The following is a 27,355-nucleotide window of genomic DNA, read 5'->3' as shown; positions in this document are numbered from 1 at the left end:
ATTGAAAAGGTATGGAGACAGAATACATACCTGACGGACCCCCTTCTTGATTTTGAACCATGTAGTGTCTCCTTACTTTGTTCTGACGATGGCCTCTTGGTCCAAGTATAAGTTTCATATTAGCACAATCATTCATATATATTTTATATCATGAATTACCAATGCTCTACTCCTATTATCACCCTGTCTTTTCAAGTATCCATTGAATCTTCCCAATTACTTCATCCTCTCTACTCACTAACCTCTGCCTTCCCAGTAATTTTTCCCTTTTCCTCTCTTTCTGCCCCTTCTCTCCTTTCCTTTTTGAACATTTATACATATCTTGCTCAGTTATCCTTCTATTTTCAAAATAGTGGCCTTATACAATAATTTGTCCTTCTATAACTGAGGTATTACATTCAGCATAATGCTAGTCTCAAGTCATATAATATTTTAAGAATCATTGTTCCTTGTTGTTGTTGTTGTTATATGCCATCAAGTCACTTGCGACTCATAGCAACCCTAAGTAATGTACAACAACCCTAAACTCTGCTCTGTCTTGTGCCAATTGCACTGTCTCTGATACAGCCATCCTGATTACCCCAGTCACTGAATCAATCCACCTCATAGAGGGCCTTCCCTTCCTGCACTGTCCCTCCACCCTACCAAGATTGATGTCCCTCTCCAAGGACTGGTCCCTCCTTACAACATGTCCAAAGTATGTTAGATGAAGCCTCAGAATCGTTGCCTCCAGGGAGCCACCTGGTTTAACCGTTTCCAGGATGAATCTGTTTGTTTTCCTAGCAGTCCACGGTACTCTCAATACTCTTCTCCAGCACCAAAGCTCAAAGGCATCAATTCTCCTTCCATCCTCCTTAGTCACTGTACAACTCTCTGGTGCATAACAAGTGATAGCAAAGACCATGGCCTGTATCAGATGCACCTCAATCCATATTGGAGGCTGCAGTCCTTGACCCTCTGCAGCAAGTGCTTCAGGTCCTCCTCATTTTCAGCAAGCAGGGTTGTCCCTTAGTGTTCCTTAGTGTTGCATAATATTCCATCGTGTGAATGTACACTTTCTCAATTTGTTGATGGGCATTTGGGCTATTTCCATTCTCTTGCTATTGTGAGTAATGCTGCTATGAACGTAGGTGTACAAATGTCCATTTGTGTCTCAGTTCTCATTTCCTTTGGCTATATCCCTAACAGTGGAATAGCTAGATCATATGGCTCAGGATAGAACAGGGTTCAGAGCTGCTGTGCATTGGGTTTCTATGATTCAAGAGATTCAATGGCACTTAATCCTAACAACTCAGCATTCTTATGCTCAGCTTTTTGAGCAAACATCAAAATGTCTTCAATAACAGTTATACCATTTTACACCCCACCAGCAGTGCATAAGAATTCCAATCTCTCCATACCTTCTTCAACATTTATTGTTTGTTGTTTTGTTAAATTTTGCTACTTCTGCTGAAGTGAGGTGGTTTCTCATTTCTCTTTTTATTTCCATCTCTCTACTTGTTGTTGTTATGTGCCATCGAGTCATTTCTGACTCATAGCGACCCTATTATGTACAACAACCCTAACCTCCATTCTGTCCTGTGCCAATCACACTGTCTCCGACACTCCCATCCCAATTATCCCAGTCACTGAATCAATCCACCTCATAGAGGGCCTTCCTCTCCTGCGCCGTCCCTCCACCCTCCCAAGCATGATGTCCCTCTCTAAGGACCGGTCTCTCCTCACAACATGTCCAAAGTATGTTAGACGGAGCCTCAGAATCCTTGCCTCCAAGGAGCCACCCGGTTTACCCCTTTCCAGGACAAATCTGTTTGTTTTCCTAGCAGTCCATGGTATTCTCAATACTCTTCTCCAGCACCACAGCTCAAAGGCATCAATTCTCCTTCTATCCTCCTTGGTCATTGTCCAACTCTCTGATGCATAACAAGTGATTGCAAAGACCATGGCCTGTATCAGACGCACCTTAGTCTCCAGAGAGACACCATTGCTCTTCAGTACTTTGGAGAGGTCCCTAACAGCAGATTTTCCTATGGCAATGTGCCTTTTAATTTCCTGGCTGCTGGTGCCACGACTGTTGACTATGGAGTCAAGCAAAGTAAAGCTGTGTACAATCTCAGTCTCTTCACCATTCATCCTGATGCTGCCAATTGGTCCAGTGGTGAGAATCTTTGTCTTCTTGACATTGAGCCTCAATCCATATTGTAGGCTGCAGTTCTTGACCCTCTGCAGCAGGCGCTTCAGGTCCTCCTCAGTTTCAGCAAGCAGGGTTGTGTCATCCGCATAACGTAGATTGTTGATAAATCGTCCACAAATCTTGACCCCACATTTCTCCTCATAGAGCCCAGCCTCCCGGATAATCTGTTCTGCATATAGGTTGAAAAGGTATGGAGATAGGATGCATCCCTGGGGTACGCCCTTCCCAATATTGAACCATGCAGTGTTCCCTTGCTCTGTTCTGACGACTGCCTCCTGGTCCAAGTATAAGTTTCGCATTAGAACGATCAAGTGTTCTGGGATTCCCATTCTTCTCAGAGTCAGCCATAGCACAAATCTTAACAATCTTTGTTGCTGTTGTTACATACCATTGAGTTGGAACTGACCCATAGCTGACCCTCTGGTAGGTTTACAAAAGCAGTAAATCTCACGGGAGGAGATTGCCCATCCTCCTGTGGAGCAGTTAGTGAATTTGAACTTCATCCTTTGGATTGTCAACATAAGTCCTTACTATTAAGCTACTAGAGCTCCCTGAGCAACCTCTAACAAGTATTTAAAACTGTCATAGACTTAGGTGCTTTCGTATATCTGACAATTTTAGAGCTCCTCGCCCATTGCAAAAACCAATACAATTTTACTTTTTTCATTTAAACAAAGGTCCATAAGAAAGAAGCTCTAAAAAAAAAAGAAAGAAAGAAGCTCTAAGCCTGTAAGATATTTAAGTTAAGGGCATTCTGTAAGCTTGAAACAAAAGAAATAAGGCCCTTTAGATCAAGAGAGAATAGAACAGTATGAATTTATGAATGAATTATAAAGGTGATTATTTTAGTAAGGCCTCACGCAGCACTTTCATCACAGCATATTTGAGGGTGAAGGATGTCATCACAGCTATTCTGTTCTGTCATAATAGGTCACACATTAGCCTATGATTTGAAAGCTCTTTCACTGGCAGTTATAGTAGGCAACAAACTTCCTTAAGGATCATGTAAGGGTCTAGAAAGACAGCTGAAATTTATCTATTATGAGTGTGCTCTCTTTCTCTCCCTCTCTTACACACACTCATACATACACATACTCCCTTATTCAGTTGAAAAATCAATGGTTGCTTCTTTCTAGGCTTGAAAATGGGCGAAAAGGGACAACAAACCTCAACTCCATATTAATGCAAAAACAGGTTCTAAAATGTTTGTCATTAAAACTAACTTTAAAACTTGTTGGCAATGCCTCAAACAAATGTTTTAAAGTTTATTTAAATGTTTAGAAGATTTAAATAGTTGCTCATTTTATATACTATTTTAAACACTTACCAAAAATACGAATAATTATAGGCCTGTGTTTTGGGTCTGACACTAACCTGAACCTGATTGGCGCTGGTCCTTGCAGAGAAATTGACATAAAAAGGAAAGTACAAATTCTTTTCCAAGTGATTCATTAGTTTATCCTTTATATACACTGATTTTCCTGTACCCGTTGGACCCACAAAAAGCAGTGGCCTTTACAAAAACAATGAACAGGTTAGAATACATTTCTATTAAAGGAAACCAGAGTTAGTAGAAAACTTAAACCTTACTTTTTCCTTTTATTGTGATTCAAGTGAAAGTTTACATAGCATATTTGTTTTTCATTCACCTACTCACACACATTTTGTTCTGTGGCCCACAATATAAGCTGCATTCTTTTGTTTCCTCCCAGTGTTTCTCCTTACCCCACCCTTCCTGTCTTCTGAGATATATCACTTGGCAAATGCTGCACTTTGACCTCATAGGATTGGTTATTCTAGGGAATTAGTACCTACTTGGTGGTGTGCCTCTAATCCCAGAGATCTATTTTTTGGCTGCAAGTTGAGTCATGGGAATGAGTTTTGTTCTAGTTTCAAAGGGCCATAGACATGCGTGTTACATAAGTCTCTACTGGACCAGTAAGCCTGGCCTTTTTTATATTTTTTTTTTAGTTTTGCTCAACATTTCCCCCTGCTCTATCCAGGACTTTCTACTGTGATCTCTTTTAGAATGGTCAGCAGTGGTAGCAGGGCACATCTAGTTTTTCTGGTCTCGAGGCTAAAAAGTTCATGCAGCCTTTTGCTGTACATAAGGATTTGATTCATCCTGTTTTGGTCTCTTCTGGTTGTAGGTTTTTCATTATGCTTGGAAGACTGTTCTTGCTGTCAATTAGGCCTTCTAGAGTTCTTCCTAGCTATTCTTCAATGAATTTTATAGTCTTTGCTTTTCTTTCTCGTCAAAATAAATAATAAAGTTAATGCAATCTTTGTTGTTATGTGACATCGAGTCACTTGCGATTCATAGCAACCCTGTATACAACTGCTCTGAACCTTGTTCTACACTGAGCCAACCTCATTGTCTCTGACACACCTATCCCCATTACCCTGGTGACTTAGCCAATCTATCTCATCCAAGGTCTTCTTTTCTTGCACTGTTCCTCCACCCTTCCAAGCGTGATGTCCCTCTCTAAGGGACTTGCCCAAAGTATGTCAGATCCTTGCCTCCAAGGAACAGTCTGATTTTGCCTCCCCAGGACAAACCTGTTTGTTCTCCTACCAGTCGATGGTATAGTCAATACTCTTCTCTGACACCACAATTCAAAGGCATAAACTCTCCTTCTATCATCCTTAGTCATTGTCCAACTTTCTGATGCATAGCAAGTAACTGTGAAGCTCATGGCCTGGATCAGGCACACCTTAGTCTCTAGATAGACATCGTTGCTCTTCAATACTCTGAAGAGATCTCTGACAGCAAATTTTCCCAATACAATTAATCTTTTGGTTTCCTGACTGCTGGTACCAAGAGTGTTGATTGAGAAACCACACAAGTTGAAGCTGTTAACTATTTCAATCTCTTCACCATCTATCATGATGCTGCCAATAGGCCCAGTAGTGAGAATCTTTGTTTTCTTAAGGTTGCGCTTCAATCTATATTGGTACTGATATGATATTGAAAGTTGGTATTAATACACTTAAGTTTTTGATCAATTTTATATACTCCTTTTTTTTATATGGCCTTCTAACTTATGTCTTTGTGTTCTAACTTAAGTTCTTTGTGTTCATCTTGAGGAATTCAAACTGGCTTAGGACACATAGGAAGAATGCTTAGTGCCTTGGAAGAAGACGCATCATGGTTAGTCTAATACCTTAGGAGCACTCAGAACTAATACTATTAATTAGTAGATGAATAAATATTATAAGTAAAAATGTCCATGATCTTGTAAGAATGGTATTATTAAATTTAAAACACATATTGAAAGCAGAGTTCCTTACTTTGAATAGGTAATACTCAAGTCCATTAGAAAAGTATATCTAACTGTGTCAATCGTAGGGACTATGATATCTTGAATCTTGGTGTATTTATCTCCTAAATTAGTACTTTTAATCAATTCAGTCCAATGGAGCCAACGACCTCGGTTTTTTAGCTGCAAAAGAAAATAATTTTTAAAATATTACAATTATGTACATGTTACATCTGAAAGGATTTTTCAATGTTTATTCTATTATCACATTAGCTTTTAAAACTTTTACTATTTTCTCCTTTCTGGTACAAAATAGTAGATTCATACAAAAGAAGATAAATAACATTGTAACATAATAAAATTAATATAAAAAGAATAAGATTCATTAAAAAGCACCTCCTATTTGAGAAAGACATATATTTCTTTAGATATTTATTTTTAAAAATAAACTGAAGCACAAATTCAAAACCTATCCTGGAAGTCATAGAATTTTTCAGTTATATCCTTTTAAAACTCTAATTTTCTAAAACACCTTTAAGATGTCCCTTTGCCTATAAAAGTTTTTATTTGAAAGCTACTTTGATATAGCAAGTTAATAATTTAGCAGGCTTGGCTTCAAATTTTTTCCATTTTAAAGGAAGTAAGCAATATTCCAACTGAAAACAAAATGTCACAAAAGCTTACTATATTTGGTCTCTTAAATAATTCTCTTTGGTAATTAGAGCCATTCAGCCAAGACATATAGGCATAATTGCATACGTTGAAATAACACTGGAACCATTCAGAACCAGAGGTTACACAGCTGCTCACACCCTTCAGCGCCTTCGTTCCCTGTCTCAATCCATGTGCCTCTCCCAGTTTTACCAGGCCCCTCCCTGAATATTTTCAGATTGTTTCACATTATAAAGTAGCAAAAGGGTTAACAACTTGGAAGAAAAAAAAGGTCTCTAAGACTCAATTGTAGCACTATAGATGGCATGTAGGAATATTACCTCATTTTCTAGCAAATTGTATAATGGTGTGTGTCTGAGTGATGATTTTGCTAGTTTGGATGAATGTTTCTCTAGCAATTAATTTTTTAAAAAAATATTTAGCTTTTATTTTATAAAAATTACATACGCATCTATTTTGTTGGAGTAAAAAAATCTACAAGGTTAAGAAAAGCCACAATTCCCTATTTTCATTTTCCTCTTCACAGCAGTAAACACTTTTATCTCTTTTAAATGGAATATTTTGGCATTTACCTTCAATGCAGGGGTTGTCTTTTTCAGGTTTAGAGACTACTTCACTGGTTTCCCGCTCTGACAAATGAAGATGAAACTTTCTTCCTAGTCATACTCTTTTTTTTTCTTTTTTTTAATTTAATTTTATTATTTTTGTGTGCGTGTACCATCAAATCAGATCTGAATGGTACAGGAGGATATTGCCCCTCCTTCCCCGGCAGAGCATCTGGTGGATTTGAACCGTGCACCTCTGGGATTGTAGTTGCAGCTTCTTGCCACTAGGCCACCAGAGCTCCCCTCCTAGTCATACTCTTAAAACTTGAATGTAGTCTTCCTTTTGGGGGGAAACAGTACTACACTGGCAGTCTGAAGAGTTGCACTCATGGTACTACTAGATCAGAACCAACCCACAGCTGACCCTCTACTGAATTTTAAGAGACAGTAAATTGCATGGTAGGAGACTGTTCACCTTTCTCCCACAGAGAAGTTGGTGGATTTGAACCAGGTAGCTTTGTGTTGGCAGTACAATTCTTTATACTAAGCTATCAGAGTTCCCTTCTGGCTAAGTTATCCACTAGCATTTCTGGGTTTGCTTCTTGATCTTTGAAATTTAAGATTTAAGCAAAAGTGTTATGTGAATGTGCTTGAAGTAAAATTTTTATGAATGAAATGACTATCCAAATGTTTGCAGTTTAAAATAACCTCTGTGAATTGTTTTATAAAATAGAGAATACAGATTTCATTTACATCTTGAATTAGAAAATATTCTTAAAGTCATATTCATGAAAAAAATACATTCTTGTTTGTACCTCTTCCAGATGGTAAGAGGAGAAAGATAAGAAAAGGACTCAGGATTTCACCAGAGGCATTAAAATCACTTTAGGGTAAGAACCTAGGAGTTTTATCAGTGGGTCCAAGTCTTTGTACCTTATCTTACTAATATCATACACCATACCTCATACATGTAGTCATAGACCAAGCCTTTCTCATCAAAGTGGCATTCCCATTTACCCAGAGATTTTGGCACTGGGTTCGTTTCATTTTTTCCCATTAGGATTTCTCTTAAGAAATTATCAAAGACAATGCGACCATCTGTATCACAACTCGCCCCAACAGACCAGATCAAAGAGAAGGCAAAACAAGCCTATAAAGGAGGGAAAAACACCAAAGAAAATGAAAAGGAAGTTCATGTAAAGCAGTTATTTTATTTTTTTTATTAAATTTTATTAGTTTTAATGAACATTTACAGAGATTTTGGGTTTTCATTTATTCATTGTTGCACTAAAGCAGTTATTTTAAACCCAACTCAAACCAAAACAAAAATCTTTGTCTACTTGGAAAATACTCTGTTTCTAAATAATGTAGAAAGGTTCACAGCTAAGTTCCACAGAATCATTTCTGTGGCAATACCAATGTAAAATGAAATGTAAAGTGCATACCAGCTGCTCGGGAATTTCTTCTAGAAGTTTATCCACAAATATATCCCTCTCAGGCAGGCAAAACAGAACAAATATGTCCTGGAAAAGGTGCAGCCAAGATGCTCCTTGGAGGCAAGGATGGTGAAACTTCTCATATTCTTTGGGCATGTTGCTAGGAGAGGCCTCAGTGAGATGGATTGACACAGTGACTGAGGCAATGGGCTCACATGTGTCAGAGATTGTGAGGATGGCACAGGGTAGGATAAGTTTCAAATCTGTTGTTCATAGGGTTGTTTTGAACCATACTTGACTGTAACTAATAGCAACAGTGAAAAACCAAATCTAGCAAACATGTTTTAAAAGAAGAATTTTCCCCATCAGTTGTCCATCGACATTGTCTTTGTGAAGTGCTATAGAGTTGGCTCCAGAACAAAATCCTGTCCAATCCTGTGCTATCTTCCCAATCTCTGCTATGTCATTGTGCCAATCCATTAATCTATGTAGGTGTCTCAAAATTATTCTAACATTTGCAAAAATGTTTGCAGCTTATTAAAAAAAAAACACACCAAACCCAACACAACCCAAAAAGACATTTTCCAGGAAATAGCTAAAAAGAAGGTTATCTAGGGGACTATTTCTAGAGTAGGGAATAACTTTGAGGTTAATCCATAGGGAGTGACATTGTTAACCCAACAATCTGGGCTTCTGAGGTGTTTATATACACCAGCGGCTCCACCAAGATAAACAATGGGCAGTCTTTTCCTGTTCCATTTATCAACCCAGAAACCCAGGAGAGGTTTACTGTGAGTCATAATCATTTAATGGCAATCCATGTTGGAATAAATCCTAGGACACTTTTATTTTATCAAAAGGTAGCATGTCTGTTAAATTTGTTTTCAAGTGTAGGAAAATGAGTGGGAAGGGGAGATGAAGAAGGTAAAATGTTACAGTTAGTGGGGAGCTCTGGAAGTGAGACATGTGGAATTGAAGATCTTATGTCAACAGAGCGAAGAGAAAATGACAGGAGAAGCATCTACTACCACAGAGGACAGAATGTAGTCCGAGTAGAGGAAGAGATGCAGAGACTTAAAAATAATTTGTGGAGCCGGAGGTAGAGCATATACCAGGGATTGTTGTTGTTGTTGTTAAGTGCCATTGAGTCACAGGCAACTCATAGTGACTCTATGAAGGAGAGTCCTCAACGCTTGGGTGTCTTTCATCCTCTCTCCAGGTTCACAGGGTTTCCGGAGACAAGCTGTTAGGGAAGTGGATGCCACTCCTGCTTCCAAGCTTGTTTTAATCAGGAAGCTCCACCCCACTCTGTCCTGATTGGGTAACCAGCCATTAATACATTTGATACATCAGTGTCACAGTGTTCAGTCTCACAGCAACCACAAGTTACTGCTGTACAGCAGGGTTATATGACCTAGAGGGAAGGGGGGAAAAAACACACACCAAAACCAAAAAACCTCTTTCTTTTGATTGACATTTGATTATAACTCATGCCAAGTTCTCGAATTCTCATTCTTCTCAATGTTATCCATAATTTGTCATGATCCACACAGTCAAGTATCTCCATATAGCCAATAAAACACAAATAAACCTCTATCTAGTATTCTCTGCTTTTAGCAAAGACCAGCCTGACACTAGTAATTATACCCTTCATGCTATGGCCTCTTCTGAATGCTGCTTGAATTTCTGGCAGTAATTTTTCAAATAATATCCTTGCAAGATTTTATTTGCATGTGATAATTATATTGTTTGATAATTTTCACAGCCGTTTGGATCACCTTTTTGGGGAATGGGAACAAATATGGATCTCATCCAGTCAGTTGTCAGGCATGTGACGGGAGGTGCCAGTTGGCAGGGCCTATTGCTAGGAGAGGCCTGTCCTTGGAAAACAACTTCAAGCTGGGAAGGGTGGAAGGGTGAGGGTCAATAAAAGAGAGGAAGACTCAGCAAGATGGAATTACAGTGACTAAAACAATAGGCTCCAGCATATCAGAGAGCATGGGGAGGTCAAAGGATAGGGTAAGGCTCAGGTCCATTGTTCATAGGGTTGCTATGAGCATAGTCAACCTGATGGCACCTAACTACAACAAGATTGCCACATTTGCTAGCCTTTCTTGACTTCCTAAACTAGATAAACAAGACTACTGACTTTTCCATATCTGTGTCTTCCACAGATTCTGCCTGTAATACTTCATCTAGCTGGCTGGACACATATCTGGTCTTTCAAATCCATCTTTGATTAATATTAAGTAAATTTCTTCTAAGTTGATATTGATCTAATAAAAGATCACTTCCTTAAGTGTTTATCAAATTACCAACTTTCATATACAATAGGGCGGTTGTGATTCACCTTGACATAACTTAATTTCTTTAAAGTATTTTTTAATATCAGAATACTAGGTGAACTGATCTTTGGGGTAGACCAGAAAACAGATCTCTGTCTAATGCTCCATAATGTCTTTTGTAATACAAATATAATTTTCCAGAGGCATATTTTACCCTGTAATTAAAAATTACATTAAGTATAAAACTAACTAACCATAATCCAGACATGAATGTGCTTGCTGGAAGTTTCATTTTCTAACACAGGACAGAGCAGGACTTCAAAGAGGCGTGTGAGAGAGACAACCACATTACTATCACTAGTAGGAATCAGTTCCTGCAAAAGAGAAAGAATAAGACACTTTCTTTAACTTTCATCTCAGTTGAAGAATAAAAGATATATTATTATATAAAACATAAAAAGCATATGTGATTTTAAGTGATTTTCATTGACTGCCAAGAAAACAAATAAAATAGCTCTGTCCTAGAGAGGGTGAAACCAAGTTTCTCCTTGGAGCCTAGGATTTTGAAGCTCCATCTCACATACTTTGGGCACATGGCCAGAAGAGATCAGTCCTTGGAGAAGACATCATGCTTGGAAGGGTGGAGTGACAGCACAGGAAAGGAGGACCTGGATGAGATGGATTGATACAGTGACTGGGATAATAGGGGTTAGTGTGTAGGAATTAGTGAGACTGGCTCAGGACAGGGAAGGATTCAGAGCTGCTGTACATAGGGTCGTTACAGGCAGCAGGTGACTTGAAAGCATGTAAGAACAGCAGCAAAGTGATCTTCATAAGATCTTACTAACATTAAAAGAATTTAAGTTATAGACATGGTAAAAAAAATTTGCACAGTATCTGTCAGATATCTTCGTTTAGAGCATTATGTTACACAGTTGTACCTAACATATTCTTATTATAAATGCTCTGACCAAATAAAAACTAGCTGTTGTAAGAGAAAAAGCAATGTTCTAGGGACAGTAGAAATTAACATCTTACAGTCATTTACTCATTAATTTTTCAACAAGCCTTTATGGAAAAACATGTTATATGTCAAGTAAAACTGAGCCTGACAACTGAGACTATTACACTCAGGCAACCTCCATCAGGCATCTTAGGGCCCAACAAGTAATGCATTAAGACACAAGTGCTCCTTAGAGCAAGCTACAGAATGAGAACACAAAAAACAAAGACTAAAATTAAGTAGACAAAAATAACTTGTCTAATAATGACATGGCAGAGGATCCCAAGTTGAGATGGGGAGGAGACTATTACAGTATCTGGGATGAACAATTAGCCTAAACTCAGAGAGGCAGACAGGGAGAGAAAGAGGGAAGGATAAAAAGGAAGGATAACAAGGAAGGTTTCCCAGAGGAAATAATAGCTAACACTGAATTTGGAAGAAAAAGATGAGTTAGCCAACAAAAGAGGGAAAGATGGTCAAGATAAGAGAAGATAGAGATAGAGAGAGAAAGAGAGAGAGAGAGATATCTCCCCGGTGGCCTAGTGGCAAGAAGGTGTGTTGCATTCCCGAAGGCATGCAGTTCGAGGCTACCAGCCACTCTGCTGTGGCAGAAGGATGGGCAACCTCCTCCTGTGTGATTAACTGCCTCTGAAAACCCACTGAAGAGTCATCTATGGGTTTGTTCTGACTCGATGATACACACAACAATTAATTACATATTGTAATATGTTAATATTAATTATTATACTTCTTAATTACATAAAATTAATAACATTAATATAATTCTTAATTATACAGAATTAATTACTATTAATATATACTAATATACATTAGAGGGAGGGAAGAAGAGAGAAAAAATTGAATGGTGACTCTCAAAAAGACATGTCCATGTTCCATTTCCTAGAAGCTGTCAATATGGCCTTATTTGGAAAAGGGTCTGGGCTGACATAATTAAGACTGAGTAGATTTCATTAAGATGAGATAATCCTGTATAATATGTGAGGGTCCTAAATCCACTGACAGCTGACTTTATAGGAAACACATAAGGAAAAGACACACACAGAGGAAAAGGTGATAAAAAGACAGAGGTGGAGATTGGAGCTATGTAGCCATAAGCAAGGAACACTGGAAGTCACAGGAAACTGAAGAGACAAGGGAAGATTCTCTGTGAGAGACCTCAGAGGGAGCTCAACTCTGCTAACACCTTGTTATAGAATGTCTGGCCTCCAGAACTGTGATAGAATGAATTTCTGTTATTTTAAGCCACCAAGTTTGTGACAATGTTACTGTAGCCCTGAAACTAATATGCAAATTTTTTCCATAAAATATCAAATAAACACACTTGCATTTAGTTTCTAAAGTTTTATAGAAAGAACATGGATAGGATAAATTTTACCTCTGAGATATCTGTCTATTAATTAGCATGAAGGCAAAGATGGACATAAATGTGTAAGAAGAGGACACTGGTTTAAGACTACTACAATTGATATATTTCAACACAGACACTGCCCTAGATGTGCTCACCAAGCTGTGCCAAGAATCTGGAGGACAACCACCTGGCCAACCAACTTGAAAAGATCTATATTTATTCCCATTCCAATGAAAGGTGATACAACAGAGTGTGGAAATTATTGAACAATGTCATTAATTTTCCATGCAAACAAAATTCTGCAGATGATAATCCAAAAACACTGGAACAGTACATCAATAGAGAAGTGCACACTGGGTTTAGAAGGGGTTATGGTACTAAGAATAGTTAATGTTAGATGGATCTTTGCTGAAAGCAGGGAGTACCAGAAGAATGTCTATGTTTCATTCACTATGCAAAGGCATTTGATTGTGTAGAGCACAAAAACAAACAAACTGTGGCTAACTCTGAGAAGAATGGGAATCCCAGAACAGTTGATCATGCTTATGCAAAACCTATACTTGGGCCAGGAGGCAGTTGTCAGAACAGAGACAGAGCAAGGAAACACTGCATGGTTCAAAATTGGAAAGAGTGTATGCCAGAGATGTGTCTTATCTCCATATCTTTTCAATCTATATGCAAACCAGATTATCCAGGAAGCTGGGTTCTATGAAGATAAATGCGGCATTAGGATTGGAGGAAGATTCATCAACAATCTGCATTATGCAGATGACACAACTCTGCTTGCTGAACCTGAGGAGGGCCTAAAGTGCTTGCTGCCAAAGGTCAGGGACTTCAGCCTTCAATATGGATTGAAGCTCAAATCAAGAAAACAAAGATTTTCACCACTGGGCTAAAAGGCAACATCATGATAGAGGGTGAAGAGATTGAGATTATTAACAGCTTTAGTTTGCTTGTCTCCACAATCAACACTCTTGGCACCAGCAGCCAAGAAATTAAAAGAGTAATTACATCAGGAAAGTCTGCTGTTAGGGACCTCTCCAAAGTACTGAAGAGCAAGGATGTCAGTCTGGGACAAAGGTGCACCTCATCCAAGTCATAGTCTTTGCAATTACCTGCTATACAGCAGAGAGCTGGACAATGACTAGGGATGATAGAAGGAGAGTTGATGCCTTTGAGCTGTGGTGCTGGAGAAAAGTACTGAATATACTATGGACTGCCAGGAGGACAAAAATGTTCATTCTAGAGATGGTGAAACCAGGCTGCTCCTTTGAAGCAAAGATTCTGAAATTTCATCTGACATACTTTGGACATGTTGCAAGGAGGGACAAGTCCTTGGAGAGGGACGTCAGGCTTGGGAGAGTGAAAGGACAGTACAAGAGAGGAAGATGAGATTTATTGATTCAGTCCCTGGGGAAATGGGGGTAATTGTGTTGGAGACAATAACATTGACACAGGATAGAGCAGGGGTTAGGGTTGTTGCACAGAGTCACAGGTGACTTGATGGGACATAACAACAAAAACAACAACAACAGCTCTCCCCAGGGAGTACACTGCCACTTTGGGTAACTTCTCCAAAGCCCGCTTTTTTTTTCTTTGTTGTGTACTGTTGAACTGGATCCAACTGGCACAGGAGGAGATTGCTCCTCCTTCTCCAGAGGAGCATCTGGTGGATGCAAACCACAGGCCTTTGGGATTGCAGCATAGCTTCTTGCCAGTAGGCTACCAGAGCTCCCTTCCAAAGCCACCATTGATGTCATCTCTAAGACTTATAGTTATCTGACTCTTGACCTCTGGAAAGAGACTATGTGCTCTGGGTCTTCCTGTCAGGAATTTACTGACCAGCTCCTAAAGACCCAGATTAGGGTCTCCATGTAGAAGACTCACACTCCAGGAGTGGCCACCACCTAGCAGTTTATGTGTGAGAAATAAAGTTAATTCATTAAGTCTTCCAAAATCTAAAAGGCGAAACTCATTTTAATCATTTGCCCTATCAGTGTGACTCAAGCCATGCTGAATATAAACTAAAGAAACTTGAGTGGTCAGAGAATTGCTGTTACCTTGCATTTTTTTTTCCGAAGTCTTAGACTGGGAGGTATTAACCAGTCAAAAAGTTCTTGTAGAAGAGCTTGTTGTTCTGGTTCATGAAGAAGGCCTGTCAATGAATTCAACCATGAAGACACAAGTGGCTTCCATCCTAATTGTGAAGGTTCCAGATAAATCATGCCACAGCGGCTTACAGTGGCAGGCTGCAGGAAAAGGCACATTTATTCAATGTTGTTCTTATACCAGTGGCATGTCACAACTATCAACTACTTCTTGGCATAAACTATAAGGATCCTTGGTGTCATCTAGCTTCTCTACCTCCACAGCTTCACCCGGCTACTTCTCATACACCAGAATTAGCCCATGGGGAAAAGCATTTGCTATTCAGTTACCCAGACATATCATGATGACTTCATGTCTCTATATGACATCTTTTCATGAATACAGTAATTTAGCCAATCCCACTGGAGAAGTGTTATTCCTCCCTCAAAACCAAATCAAATATTCAAACACCCTCCACGAGCTTTGTTTACCCATTCCCCACTTGGGTGCTTCTTCCCTTCCATATAAGAATATACTTACATGTAATTCTCTATTGAAGTTATTTACTCAAATGTTTCTCAATCCTTCTAAAAAAGTATGTTCTTCTTGTCAGATACAAATGACTTACAGTTGATTTTCCAGTGCAACTCCTTACTACCAAGCCACTAGAGCTCCCAAATAGGCATATGCCATGTCTTATTTATCTTTGTATTACTAGTATCAAGGGGTCTCTGGTGGCCTAGTGGCAAGAAGCTGTGCTGCAATCCTGAAGGCACATGGTTCAAGGCAAGCAGCTGCTCCATGGGAGAAGGATGGGCAATCTCCTCCCATGAGATTAACTGCCTCAGAAAACCAACTGTGGGTCAGTTCTGACTCTAAGGTACACAACAACATTACTAGTATCTAACTCAGGGCCTAAGCAATAATAATATTTCAAAAAATGAATAAACAAATGAACAAGGTTTTAGAAAAACATTGTTATAATAGATTTTGAACTTACTGAGGCCTGGGAGAGATCCATTGTTTCAAAGATGAGGCTCATTTGAGGGGACATCTGAATGATTTCTCCACTCATAAGGCAAAGCTGAAGGCAATAATTTTTGAAACATTAATTTTAAAATACTTTTTAAAACTCAAACTTCTCAGACAAAAATTAACTCTACTTATAAAATATCTCCTGCACTGTTATTGTTAAGTCCCATCAAGTTGTAGACTACTCATAGCAACCCTATGAATGAAAGACCTGAACACTTGTATAATTTTCATCCTTTCTGCACATTCATAGTTTCTAGAGGCAAACTATTTTGGAAGTGGATGCCACTCCTGCTCCCCAGCTTGTTTTAATCAGGAAGCTCCACCAAATATTGTTTTCCATGGGTAACCAATATCACATTTGACACATCAGTGTTACAGTGTTCAGTGTCACAGCAACCACAAGTGCTATACTGCTTAGAAGAATGTTTGATGAAAAACAATTAAAACCAGGCCAGAGGACCCAGATTAAAATCACCTACCTTTGGCTTGGTAACATAACTTTCTATTCACTAAGCCAACAGAGCTCCCTCGTAGTTGTTGTTGTTGTTATCAAGTGCCATCGAGTCTTAAACAACTCATAGAGACCCTGTGACAAAAGACCTGAACACTTGTATAATGTTCATCATTTCTTCAAGTTCATAGGGTTTCCGGAGGCAAGCTATTTAGAAAGTGGATGCCATTCCTGCTTAATATCTCTGAGTTATAATCTCTTCATCTATATAACCAGGATACTGTTTCTCTCATTGAACTGGACAAGGAAAGGTGGCCCACATGGCTTATGCCAAAAGCTGTACAATGTTATACAATGTCATCTCTTATTATTATTCACAAAATATCATAAAATGGCTTGGTTTCATAAAGTTGCCATGGGGTCTTTAAAAATCAATAATAAATAGAAAAGAGAGTCATAGAATACACTCATCTCCTAGATTTAAACAATGTAAACATTTTGCCGCAAATGCTTTCTTTTTTTGTGGTTGTTATCTTGTGTTTTAAATACAACAGATATAATGGCATTTCATTTCCAAATTAATATTCATCTCTAAAATAATATGAACACTTATTATATGACCATAACATGATCACACCTAACAGTAATAATCCATTAACATTATCTAGTATTCATTCAGTACTCAAATTTCTACAGCTGATTCAGAAATAACTTTTCAGTTCATTTACTGAAAATTTAAAGGCCATACATTGTGTTTCTCTTCTTTGTCTCAATCTAAAACAGTTCCTTTTTCATCAAATATGGCAAAAATCAGAACTTGTGAGTTGTTTCTCTTCTCTCAAACTCCAGTACTTTTCGCTATGATGAAAGCATTTATTTTTTCAAGCTCTTTGGCTTATATCTTTAGAATTATTACATTTTAATAATCATTATCATTAAGAGAAGGATGGGATGGAAAAAGTGGAAGAATGGAAATCACCAGGATAGCAGAGGTTAGTGGACAGATTGAGAGGGTGAAGGAGCAGCAAAGATTCAACGGGGACTCAAATGACGGAGTGCTTTTAGGCATAGATGAATAGTAATCAATGATACAAAATACTATATACAAAACACAATGTAAATGAAAGAATGTATAAATTACAATGTACACTAATGAAACAAATATTGTATGAAAACAAAAAATTTTTTAGATAATAATTCTTATCAATAATTGAAGTCCAAATTTACTTAATTAGTAAGTCCTAAATTCTTTTTCAGGTTTCTTCTCCATTTCTGTAATTTTACTCTAATCTCAGTTTTACACCATCAGTAACTAACCATTTAATATTTTTAAATATCCATTTCCTAGCTATAAAATTAATAAATTAATAAAATAAAAACCAATAAATGGTCCAGAGCTAAATTGTCCAATATGGTAGCCATTGGTCATATGAAGCTTTCTAAATTTGATTTGAATTAAAATTTCAGTTATTCAACTGCATTGTTGTTGTAGTTAGGTGCTGTCAAGTTCACTATGATTCACAGTGACCCTATGAAGAACAGATCTGAACCCCACCCTATCTTGTGCCATCAACACAATCTCTGACAAACTCAAAACCATTATTAAGAGTTATCATGTTAATCCCCCTGCCTGAGGGTCTTCTCTCTTTCTGACCTTCTAATTTTCCTGCCTTTTTTCAAGGAATGGTGCCTCTTGAGAATATACCCCAAGTCTATGAGACAAAATTTCATGACTCATACTTCTACGAAGCACCTTGGTTGCAGTTCCTCGACGATAGATTTATTTGTTTTATTGGCAGACCAGGAGATTGAGATGGTTCACAGCTTTAGTTTGCTTGGCTCCACAGTCAACACTCTTGGCACCAGTAGCCAGGAAATTAAAAGGTGTATTGACATGGGAAAGTCTGCTGTTAGGGACCTCTCCAAAGTACTGAAGAGCAATGGTGTCTCTCTGGAGACTAAGGTGTGTGTGATACAGGCCAGGGTCTTTGCTATCACTTGCTATGTATCAGAGAGTTGGACAATGACCAAGGAGGATAGAAGGAGAATTGATGCCTTTGAGCTGTGACTGCTAGGAAAACAAACAGATTTGTCCTGGAAAGGGTTAAACCGGGTGGCTCCTTGGAGGCAAGGATTCTGAGGCTCCATCTAACATACTTTGGACATGTTGTAAGGAAAGACCGGTCCTTGGAGAAGGACATCATGCTTGGGAGGGTGAAGGGACAGCACAGGAGAGGAAGGCCCTCTATGAGGTGGATTGATTGAGTGACTGGGGTAATCGGGAGTGTCAGAGACAGTGCGATTGGCACAGGACAGAGCAGAGTTTAGGGCTGTTGTACATAGGGTGGCTATGAATTGCAAGCGACTCGATGGCACATAACAACAATAATTGGCAGACCATGGTATGTTTAATAGTCTATGCCAACACAATACAAAGACATCAGTTCTTTGTTGGTCTTATTTATTTATTTATTTTCCAATTTTCACATGACTATGATGCAAATGCAAATACTCTAGCTAGGATCAGGCACACTTTAGTCTTCACACTGAGAAAAGTTGGACACTAAATGGTATACTCCATTTATGTGAGGCTAAACAGTTGAAAAACTAATCACAGTACAAATCAGAACAGTGATTGCCTTTTGAAGTGTGTCTACAGTTGGGAAGGAACATAGAGAACTTTGTAAGGTATAGAAAGCTCTTGCATCTTTTTTTTTTTGTATGATGGTTATATAATATATACAGATGTAAAAAGAAATAAAGAATTTATACTTCATTTCAGTGTACTTTTATGCTTTACTGTATGTGTGTATGTATGTATGCAAGCTCTCAAAAGAAATGAGAAGCATTTAATTTTGCAAGATTTTTTAATATCTAGCGGCTTCCTAAAAGAAAGATGTGCAGCCTCCTTTTTTGTTAATTTTTTAAAAAAAATGTTTATACTGGTTTGCTTACCAAGTTCATATATATTGTTTTTCCCACCATCTTCATTCACATTGTATCTCATACAATTATTCTCTTTCACTATATTTTATTAAATTAGTCAAAATTGAAATGTGCCCACCATTGCCCTGTTTTCTAGATCCCTGCAGGATCTTTCCCATTTCCTTTACCCATCCCTCCCTCTACCCATCAAATTGTACAACTCTAGGATTTCCTCCCTGCTCACCCTCACTCCTCTACTCCTACCTACCCCTACTTGGATCCTCATACACATTTTACTAGTTATCTTTCTAGTTCTCCAATAATGTAATGGCTTTATACAGTATTTGCCCTTCTGAGACTACTTAGTTCACTCAGCATAATGTTTTTCAGTCCTTCCTAAGTAATGTAGTAATTTTCTAAATCATTTTTCCTCTGTACTGCATAGTATTCCACTGTGTGAATGCACCACAATTTCTCAATCCATTTGATTGTGGCTGGATATTTGGGCTGTTTCCATGTTCTTGCAACTGTGAATAACGCTTCTATGAACATTGGTGTACAAATCTGCATTTGTCCCTCAGTCCTAATTTTCTCGGGGTATGCAAAGGCTTTTGACTATGTGGATAAAAACAAACTGTGGCTGATTCTGAGAAAAATGGGAATCCCAGAACATTTGATTGTGCTTATGAGAAACCTATACGTGAACCAAGAGGCAGTCTTTAAAATAGAGCAGTGTAACACTGCATGGTTCAAAACTGGGAAGGGTGTATGCCAGAGATGCATTCTGTCTCCATACTTTTCAATCTTTATGCAGAACAGATCATCCGAGATGCTGGGCTGTACAAGGAGGAATGTGGCATCATTCATCAACAACCTGCGTTATGCAGATGACACACCCTGCTTGCTGAAACTGAGGAGGACCTGAAGTGCTTGCTGCAGAAGGTCAAGGACTGCAGCCTTCAATATGGATTGAAGCTCAACATCAAGAAAACAGATTCTCACCACTGGGCCAATTGGCAGCATCATTATGGATGGTGAAGAGACTGAGATTGATAACAGTTTTAGTTTACTCGGTTCCACAATCAACACTCTTGGTACCATCAGCCAGGAAGAGACAAATTGCATTGAAAAAGTCAGCTGTCAGGGACCTCTCCAGAGTACAGAAGAGCAACAACACCAGTCTGGAGACTAAGGTGCACCTGATGCAGGCCATAGTCTTTGCAATTGCTTGCTATGCATCAGAGATGGACAACGACTAGGGATGACAGAAAGGGAATTGATGCCTTTGAGCTATGGTGCTGGACAAGAGTGTTGAAAATACTATGGACTGCTAGGAGAACAAATAGGTTCATCCTGGAGAACATGAAACTGGGCTGCTCCTTGGAGGCAAGGATTTTGAAGCTTCATCTGACATACTTTGGACATGTTACAAGGAGGTAAAAGTCCTTAGAGAGAGAGACATCATGTTTGGGAAGGTGGAGGGACAGCGGAAGAGAAGAAGACCCTTGATGAGACAGATTGTTTTAGTAACTGGGAAATGGGGGTAAGTGTGTCAGAGACAACAAAGATGGCACAGGATAGAGCAGAGTTTGGGGCTCTTGTACATAGGGTCACTACGAGACACAAGCAACTCAACAGCACATAACAGTAATGGTATATTCCAAGCAGTGGAATAGCTGAGTCATATGGAATTTCTATGTTCAGCTTTTTGAGAAATCACCAAACTGCCTTCCAGCGTGGTTGTACCATTTTACAATTCCCACCAACAGTGTATGAAAGTTCCTATCTCTCAGCATCCTCCTCGCCATTTATTGCTTGTTGTCCTGTTAAACTTTGCCACTGCTACTGGAGTGAGATGATATCTCATTGTGGTTTTAATTGTGCAATCTCCTCTTGTGCAATATACAGCCTCCAAAAATCCACTGGAGGGTCAGCTATAAGTTTGTACCAACTCAATGGTGATGAAAGGTAAAAAGTTTGTATAGCTTACAATTCCTGAGTTAATATGTTATCTAAAAGCACTCAAATAAACATTCGGTGTTTCAAAAAATGATTTAGGTCCTTTCATTTTTTTTCCCCCTAAAATTATACTTTGGAGTTCTGTAAGCAACCTAAGGCTGTAGTTTCTACCACTTATTATTTAAAATCTTACTCTGACTTATTCTTAAGGCAGTTGCTTTAACATAATATACATTTATTCTATTAAAAAGATAAAACAAGATAGCATACTATGCATATTCCTTTAAAATAAATTATTTCTAAAACTATTGATTATGCTACTTCCTTTATATTAAATACACAGAGTTGATTACTTGTTGATCATATATCATTGCATAAACATTCCTTTATCTGCTTTGTTTTTAATCATTGTGATTTACCTTTTTATTATCATCCAATACAGTGTTCATACTTTCTATCCACAAAGTGTCAATGGGACCATCAAACACCACCCATTTCCGGTCAGGTATTTCTGATAAGGCAAATTCTCTAAAGGTATTAGCCACGATACCATCAGTCCACTGAGAACAACAACAAAAAGAGTTGGAAAGTTCCCTTTAGAAAACTGATGTTAGCTCTAAAACTATGAAAAACAATTTCTTTGTTTAATGTATGTTGTAAAGAAAAACTGAGAATGTTTAAATTGTAGGTTACCTCATGAGACACTGGATCAAACTGTCCAAAAAGTTGTCCCATAGTAATGGATTTGGGGTTTACAATCCTATACATAACCTTTTCTTCCTCTCTATAACCACGTTCATTCATAAGGTTTAGAGTGTCCGCCAATACCTGGAGCACAGTAGTCTTAGCAGCAAAAGGTTCCCCTACTAACATAAAACTGTTAATGGAAAAAAATAGAAATTATACAGTAGGATTCTTAAAATCAAGAAAATATTTTCCATAAATGCAGACACAACAAATTTTATCCTGGGACACACAATTTTAAATACTGATCATTTTCTCAGCTATAAGGAATCTATAACTTCTGAACTGGTTGACTTCTAAATTAAAATGTATATATTACATGATAATCTACAAAAGAGGATATAATAAAAATTTTTCAAGTAACAATGAAATCTTTTTTTTTAAACAATGACATCTTAATATGTCTACTCTTAAAATAACTAAGACTTGGTGGTTCAAAGGATAAGAGAGGAAGAAATTTTCTTTTTACAAGTCTTCACTTGTTCTTTGCCAAATAATTCTGGTTTTCTTTTCTTTTAGCACATCATGGGGTTCCTGGCTCTCTTTGGAGAGATTGTGTGACTAATTCCAGTGAATGAACAGAGATGATGAATGTGACATTTTTTTCCCAAAGACAGTATATATTTGACTAAACACTTCCGTTAGAATAACTAAGGAAATGTGTTGTATGTGGAATAAGGAAATAGTGCTAATACTGCTCCGTTTCCTCCCCCTTCTTTTTAAAATGATTCTTTGTCCTTATCCTGTGGTGATGCCACTGAGTCCAGCACAACTTATAGCAAGAACAACAGACCTAAACCCTGTTCTATTCTGTGCTATTTCTTCATCTCTGACACAGTGGAGCCCATTACTGTAAGTCACTGTGTCAATCCATCTAGTTGAGGGTCTTCCCATCTTTCTCTGACCCTCTACCTTCCCAAGCCTGTTGTTTTAGCAGTCCATAGGATACTCAGTATTCTCCAACGCCACAGCTTATGGATATCAATTCTTCAGTCATCCTTATTCACTGTCCAGCTCTCAGATGCATAGCAAGTGATTAAAAAGACTGAATCAGGTACATTTTCTTCTTCTTCAAAGTGACATCACTGTTCCTCAGTAATTTGGAAAGGTCTCTGACAGCAGACTTGTCTAATGCACTACATGATGACTAGTAATCTTGTATCTTGGTTGGTTTATCTATTCTAGATATTTTTATATAGGGAGTTCATGTGGCTTAGTGGTAAGGAGTTACACTGTTAACCCAAAGTTAACCCAGTTTGAGTGCACCAGTTGGTCCTCAGAAGAAAAATGAACAACCTCCTCCCATGCAATTAATTGCCCCTAAAAGCCCACTGAACAGTCAGCTATGAGTAAGTTACAACTCAAGGGTAATAACAACAGCAACAATAGACATTTCATAGAGGTAAAATCATACAGGATTCCTGATGGCACAGTAGTTAAGTGGTTGGCTGCCAGCCAAAAGGTTGAGTTTGAACCTAAAGCGGTCTGCTTCCGTGAAGATTTACAGCCTTGGAAACTGTTGGGCAATCAGTTCTACTCCATCCTGTGAGGATGCTACAAGTCAGTGTTTACTCAGTAGCAATGGTGGCTTTTGTTTTGTGGATTATACAATATCTGTCCTTTTGTGACTGGCTTATTTCACTCAGCATAGAATTTTCAAGGTTTATCCATGTGTTGTGTGTATCAGAACCTCATTTCTCTTTATAGCAGAACAAAACTTCATTGTATGTACATACCATATTTTGTCTGTCTGTTCATGGGGTAACGAAAACTTGGGCTGTCTCCACCTTATGGCCATTGTGAATAAGACTGCAAAGAACATTGGTATACATATTTGGGTTACTACTTTCAGTTCTTTTAAGTATAATCCATGAAGCGGAACTGGTAATTCATATGGTTAATCTATGTTTAACATTTTTAAGAGCCACTAAACCTTTTTTTTCACAAATGCTGCACCATTTTCTATTTCTATCAGCAATGTATAAATTTTCCAATTTCTCCACAACATCATCAATATATCTTATTTTCCTTTTTTTTTAAAAAAAAAAAGCTGTCCAAGTAGGTATGAAGGAGTATCTTATTGTAGTTTTGATTTGCATTTATAATGTTGAGTATCTTTCCATGCTTACTGTCCATTTGTATATCTTCTTTGGTAAAATGTCCATTTAAATTAGTTGTTCATTTTATAATTTTATTGTTAATCTTATATTATAGACATTCTTTGTTTATTCCATGTTTTAAATGTCTATTTGATCCATGGTTTCCAAATATTTTCTCTCATTCTCTTAGTTATATTTTCATTTCCTGGATAACATCCCTGATGCACAAAAGTTTTTCACTTTGATGAAGTCCAGGTTACACATTTTCATCTATTGTTTATGCTTCTGCTGTCATATCTAAGAATTCATTGCCTAAAAGATCTTCAAACTTTACCCCTATGTTTTCTTCTGAGTGTTTTATGATTTTGTTGTTTTATGTCCCTTCGGGTCAGAATCAACTTGAGGCTTATCCTCCAGCAGGTTTTCAGAGATTGTAAATTGCATGGGAGAAGATTGCCCATCTCACTCTTGTGGATTTGACTATGTGCCTCTGGGTTGGCAGTACATCTCCTTACCCACTAGGCCACCAGGGCTCTTTACCACTAAGTCACTAGAACCGTGGTTTTAGCTCTTATATTTTGGTCTTTAGATCATTTGGAATTTTTTTTTCTGATGTGATGTGTGAGTCTGCTTTTAACACTTTGCATTTAAAGACCCAGTTGCCACAATGCTATTTGTTGAAGAGCTTATTCTTTTTCCATTGGATAGACTTAGCCCTTTCCTAGAGAATTAGCTGGCCACAGATGATGGATTTATTTCAAAGCTCTCAATCGCATCCTCTATGTCTGTATACTAGACTGTTTTGGTTACTCCCCTAGCTTTATGGGGAGCTGTGGTGGCAGAGTCAGTAAAAATTGTGCTGCTTCTCCCAGGTCATGGCTCTGGTTAGAATCTATCAGCTGCTCTAAGAGAGAAAGACAGGCAATCTCCAGTGGTGAGGATTTTTGTTTTCTTGGTATCAAGATGTAATTCATAGTAAAGGCTGAATGTACTCTTTGATCTTCTGCAGCAAGTGCTTCAAATCTTCATCATTTTCTGCAAGCAAGGCTATGTCATCTGCATAATGCAGGTTGTTGATAAGTCTTCCTCCAATCCTAATGCCATATTCTTCTTCATGGAGTCCAGACTCTCAAATTATTTGCTCAACAATTTCTGAATAGAAGTGTTGGTTCTACTAATTCTGTTCTGCTCCACTATTATTTTCTGGGTGTGGCATGGGACAATAATTTGTTGTTCTAGTTCTTCTGTCCTCTGTATCTGCCAATTCCTTTCTATATAAAGACTCAGTATATTCCTTCCATCTTCTTTTAATACTTCCTGGATCATTTAATATTCTGCCCAAGGCATCCTTGATTACAGCAACTCTAGGTTTGAATTTGAAGAGATTGAGATTGTTCACAGCTTCAGTTTGCTCGGCTCCACAGTCAACACTCTTGGCACCAGCAGTCAGGAAATCAAAAAGCGTATCGCAATGGGAAAGTCTGTTGTTAGGGACCTCTCTAAAGTACTCAGGAGCAACAGTGTCTCTCTGGAGACTAAGGTGCGCCTGATACAGGCCATGGTATTTGCAATCGCTTGTTATGTATCAGAGAGTTGGACAATGACTAGGGAGGACAGAAGGAGAGTGGATGCTTTTGAGCTGTGGTGCTGGAGAAGGGTACTGAATGTACCATGGACTGCCAGGAAAACAAACAGATTCATCTTGGAGAGGATTAAACCAAACAACTCCTTGGAGGCAAGGATTCTGGGGCTTTGTCTGACATACTTTGGACATGTTACCAGGAGGGACGGGTCCTTGGAGAGGGACATCATGCTTGGGAGGGTGGAGGGACAGCGCAGGAGGGGAAGACCCTCTATGAGATGGATTAATTTGGTGACTGGGGTATTCGGGATGGGTGTGTCAGAGGCGGTGCAGTTGGCGCAGGATAGAGCAGGGTTGAGGGCTGTTGTGCATAGGGTCGCTATGAGTCGCAAACAACTCGACCGCACATAACAACAACAACAACAGTTCTTCTGTATCTTGGTCATGAGGAAAAAGTTCCAAATCTGTTACAAAACTGTCATGTATTACCTAAAGATCCTGATAATTGAGTTTCTATCATTGACTGACTAGAACTTTTAAGCTGTCTCCTGAAAGAGGAGAAGGTATTTTGTATGCATAAAAAACCAAAAACCATACTTGATGACCAAAAGGGTAGACTAGGATGGTCATTGGTGCCAGATTGCTGAATAGCCAATCTTTACCAAACCTAGGTAAAAATGGGAGAGGGATTAACCATTGTTTTTTTAAAAAATTACTGGGATTGGAGGAGTTTGAACCCTAGACTATTTAACACAATTCCTGATTAGTCTTTTGTTCTATAAATTATAATTGTTTTAATAGGTTAAATTAAAAATAACTTCTACCCAGGAAGAAAAGTATAATCTATGATCTTACCCATGTCTAACAATCATCATTTCATATGTCTGAATTATTTTATCAAGAAAAAATTTGACAGGCTGAAGATTACGTATTTTGCAGGCTTCATGAGCACATTCTAAAAAGTCCTGAAATTTTAAAAAATGGGATTAATTTCTATAAAAAGGTAATGTAAATTGCCATGTGAGTATTATAAATATAAATTTTTATTTAAAACTTACATTGAGGAATTCTTTCTTATAGCTTTAACTTTTTCAAATTAAAAAAATTTAAACCATTAAGATATTTATAAGGCATTAATGTTCTCATTATAAATTAATGATCAGAGCATTGCAGCATTGAGTATATGTCACATGAAACCAAGTCCTTTCAATAATATTTCCCAGAATTCCTTTTATTTAGAACAAAGAAGGGCACGTTAAGTAATACTTCATACTATAGTAACTAGAAATTAACAGACACTATTTTTTCCCCATTCATTCATTGTTGCACTTTTCTCCCCTCCCAACCCTCCCCTAGTACACTACCCACTACCCTCTTGGAAAAGTAAAAGACAAAGTCTTTCATTATTTTACAAACCCTCCCCCAGGTCCACTCCACCATGTAGCCTTCACTCTAGACTCCTGTCATGACAAAAATAACCTAATCACATATATCTTTTAAACAGTTTTATCCCTCATCTGTTTCAATGCAGTATACATTATTGAACCCATCTTTTTCAGTCCCTCCCCAACCCCAACGTCAGTCCTGTTTTACAACAGTGATACCATGCAGTATTTGTCCTTTTGTGACTGAGATACTTCACTCAGCATAATGTCCTCCAGAGTCACCCATTTTGAATAATATTGCATGAGTTTCTTGTTTTTCAATG

The 27,355-nt window shown here is 38.1% G+C and overlaps 1 protein-coding gene across 1 annotated transcript in view; it reads right to left on the bottom strand.

Annotated features, from left to right (window-relative positions):
• Nucleotides 1-27,355, bottom strand: part of DNAH12 (dynein, axonemal, heavy chain 12) — a 225,301-nt gene that overhangs the window by 105,320 nt on the left and 92,626 nt on the right. The window contains exons 29-37 of the mRNA XM_006892286.1: nt 26,503-26,612; nt 21,916-22,099; nt 21,642-21,782; nt 15,853-15,936; nt 14,825-15,013; nt 10,647-10,766; nt 7,633-7,821; nt 5,486-5,637; nt 3,569-3,707 (exon numbers count right to left, since the gene is read on the bottom strand). Of these exons, the coding sequence (XP_006892348.1) occupies nt 3,569-3,707; nt 5,486-5,637; nt 7,633-7,821; nt 10,647-10,766; nt 14,825-15,013; nt 15,853-15,936; nt 21,642-21,782; nt 21,916-22,099; nt 26,503-26,612 (1,308 nt within the window). The remainder of the gene's footprint in view (nt 1-3,568; nt 3,708-5,485; nt 5,638-7,632; nt 7,822-10,646; nt 10,767-14,824; nt 15,014-15,852; nt 15,937-21,641; nt 21,783-21,915; nt 22,100-26,502; nt 26,613-27,355) is intronic.

Source organism: Elephantulus edwardii, unplaced genomic scaffold, assembly GCF_000299155.1.
Source record: "Elephantulus edwardii isolate Elephantulus edwardi_28Jun2011 unplaced genomic scaffold, EleEdw1.0 scaffold00113, whole genome shotgun sequence".
Taxonomy (NCBI): Eukaryota; Metazoa; Chordata; class Mammalia; order Macroscelidea; family Macroscelididae; genus Elephantulus; species Elephantulus edwardii.
Note: the sequence above shows the minus strand (reverse complement) of the source record. Positions and strands in the feature narration are given on the sequence as shown.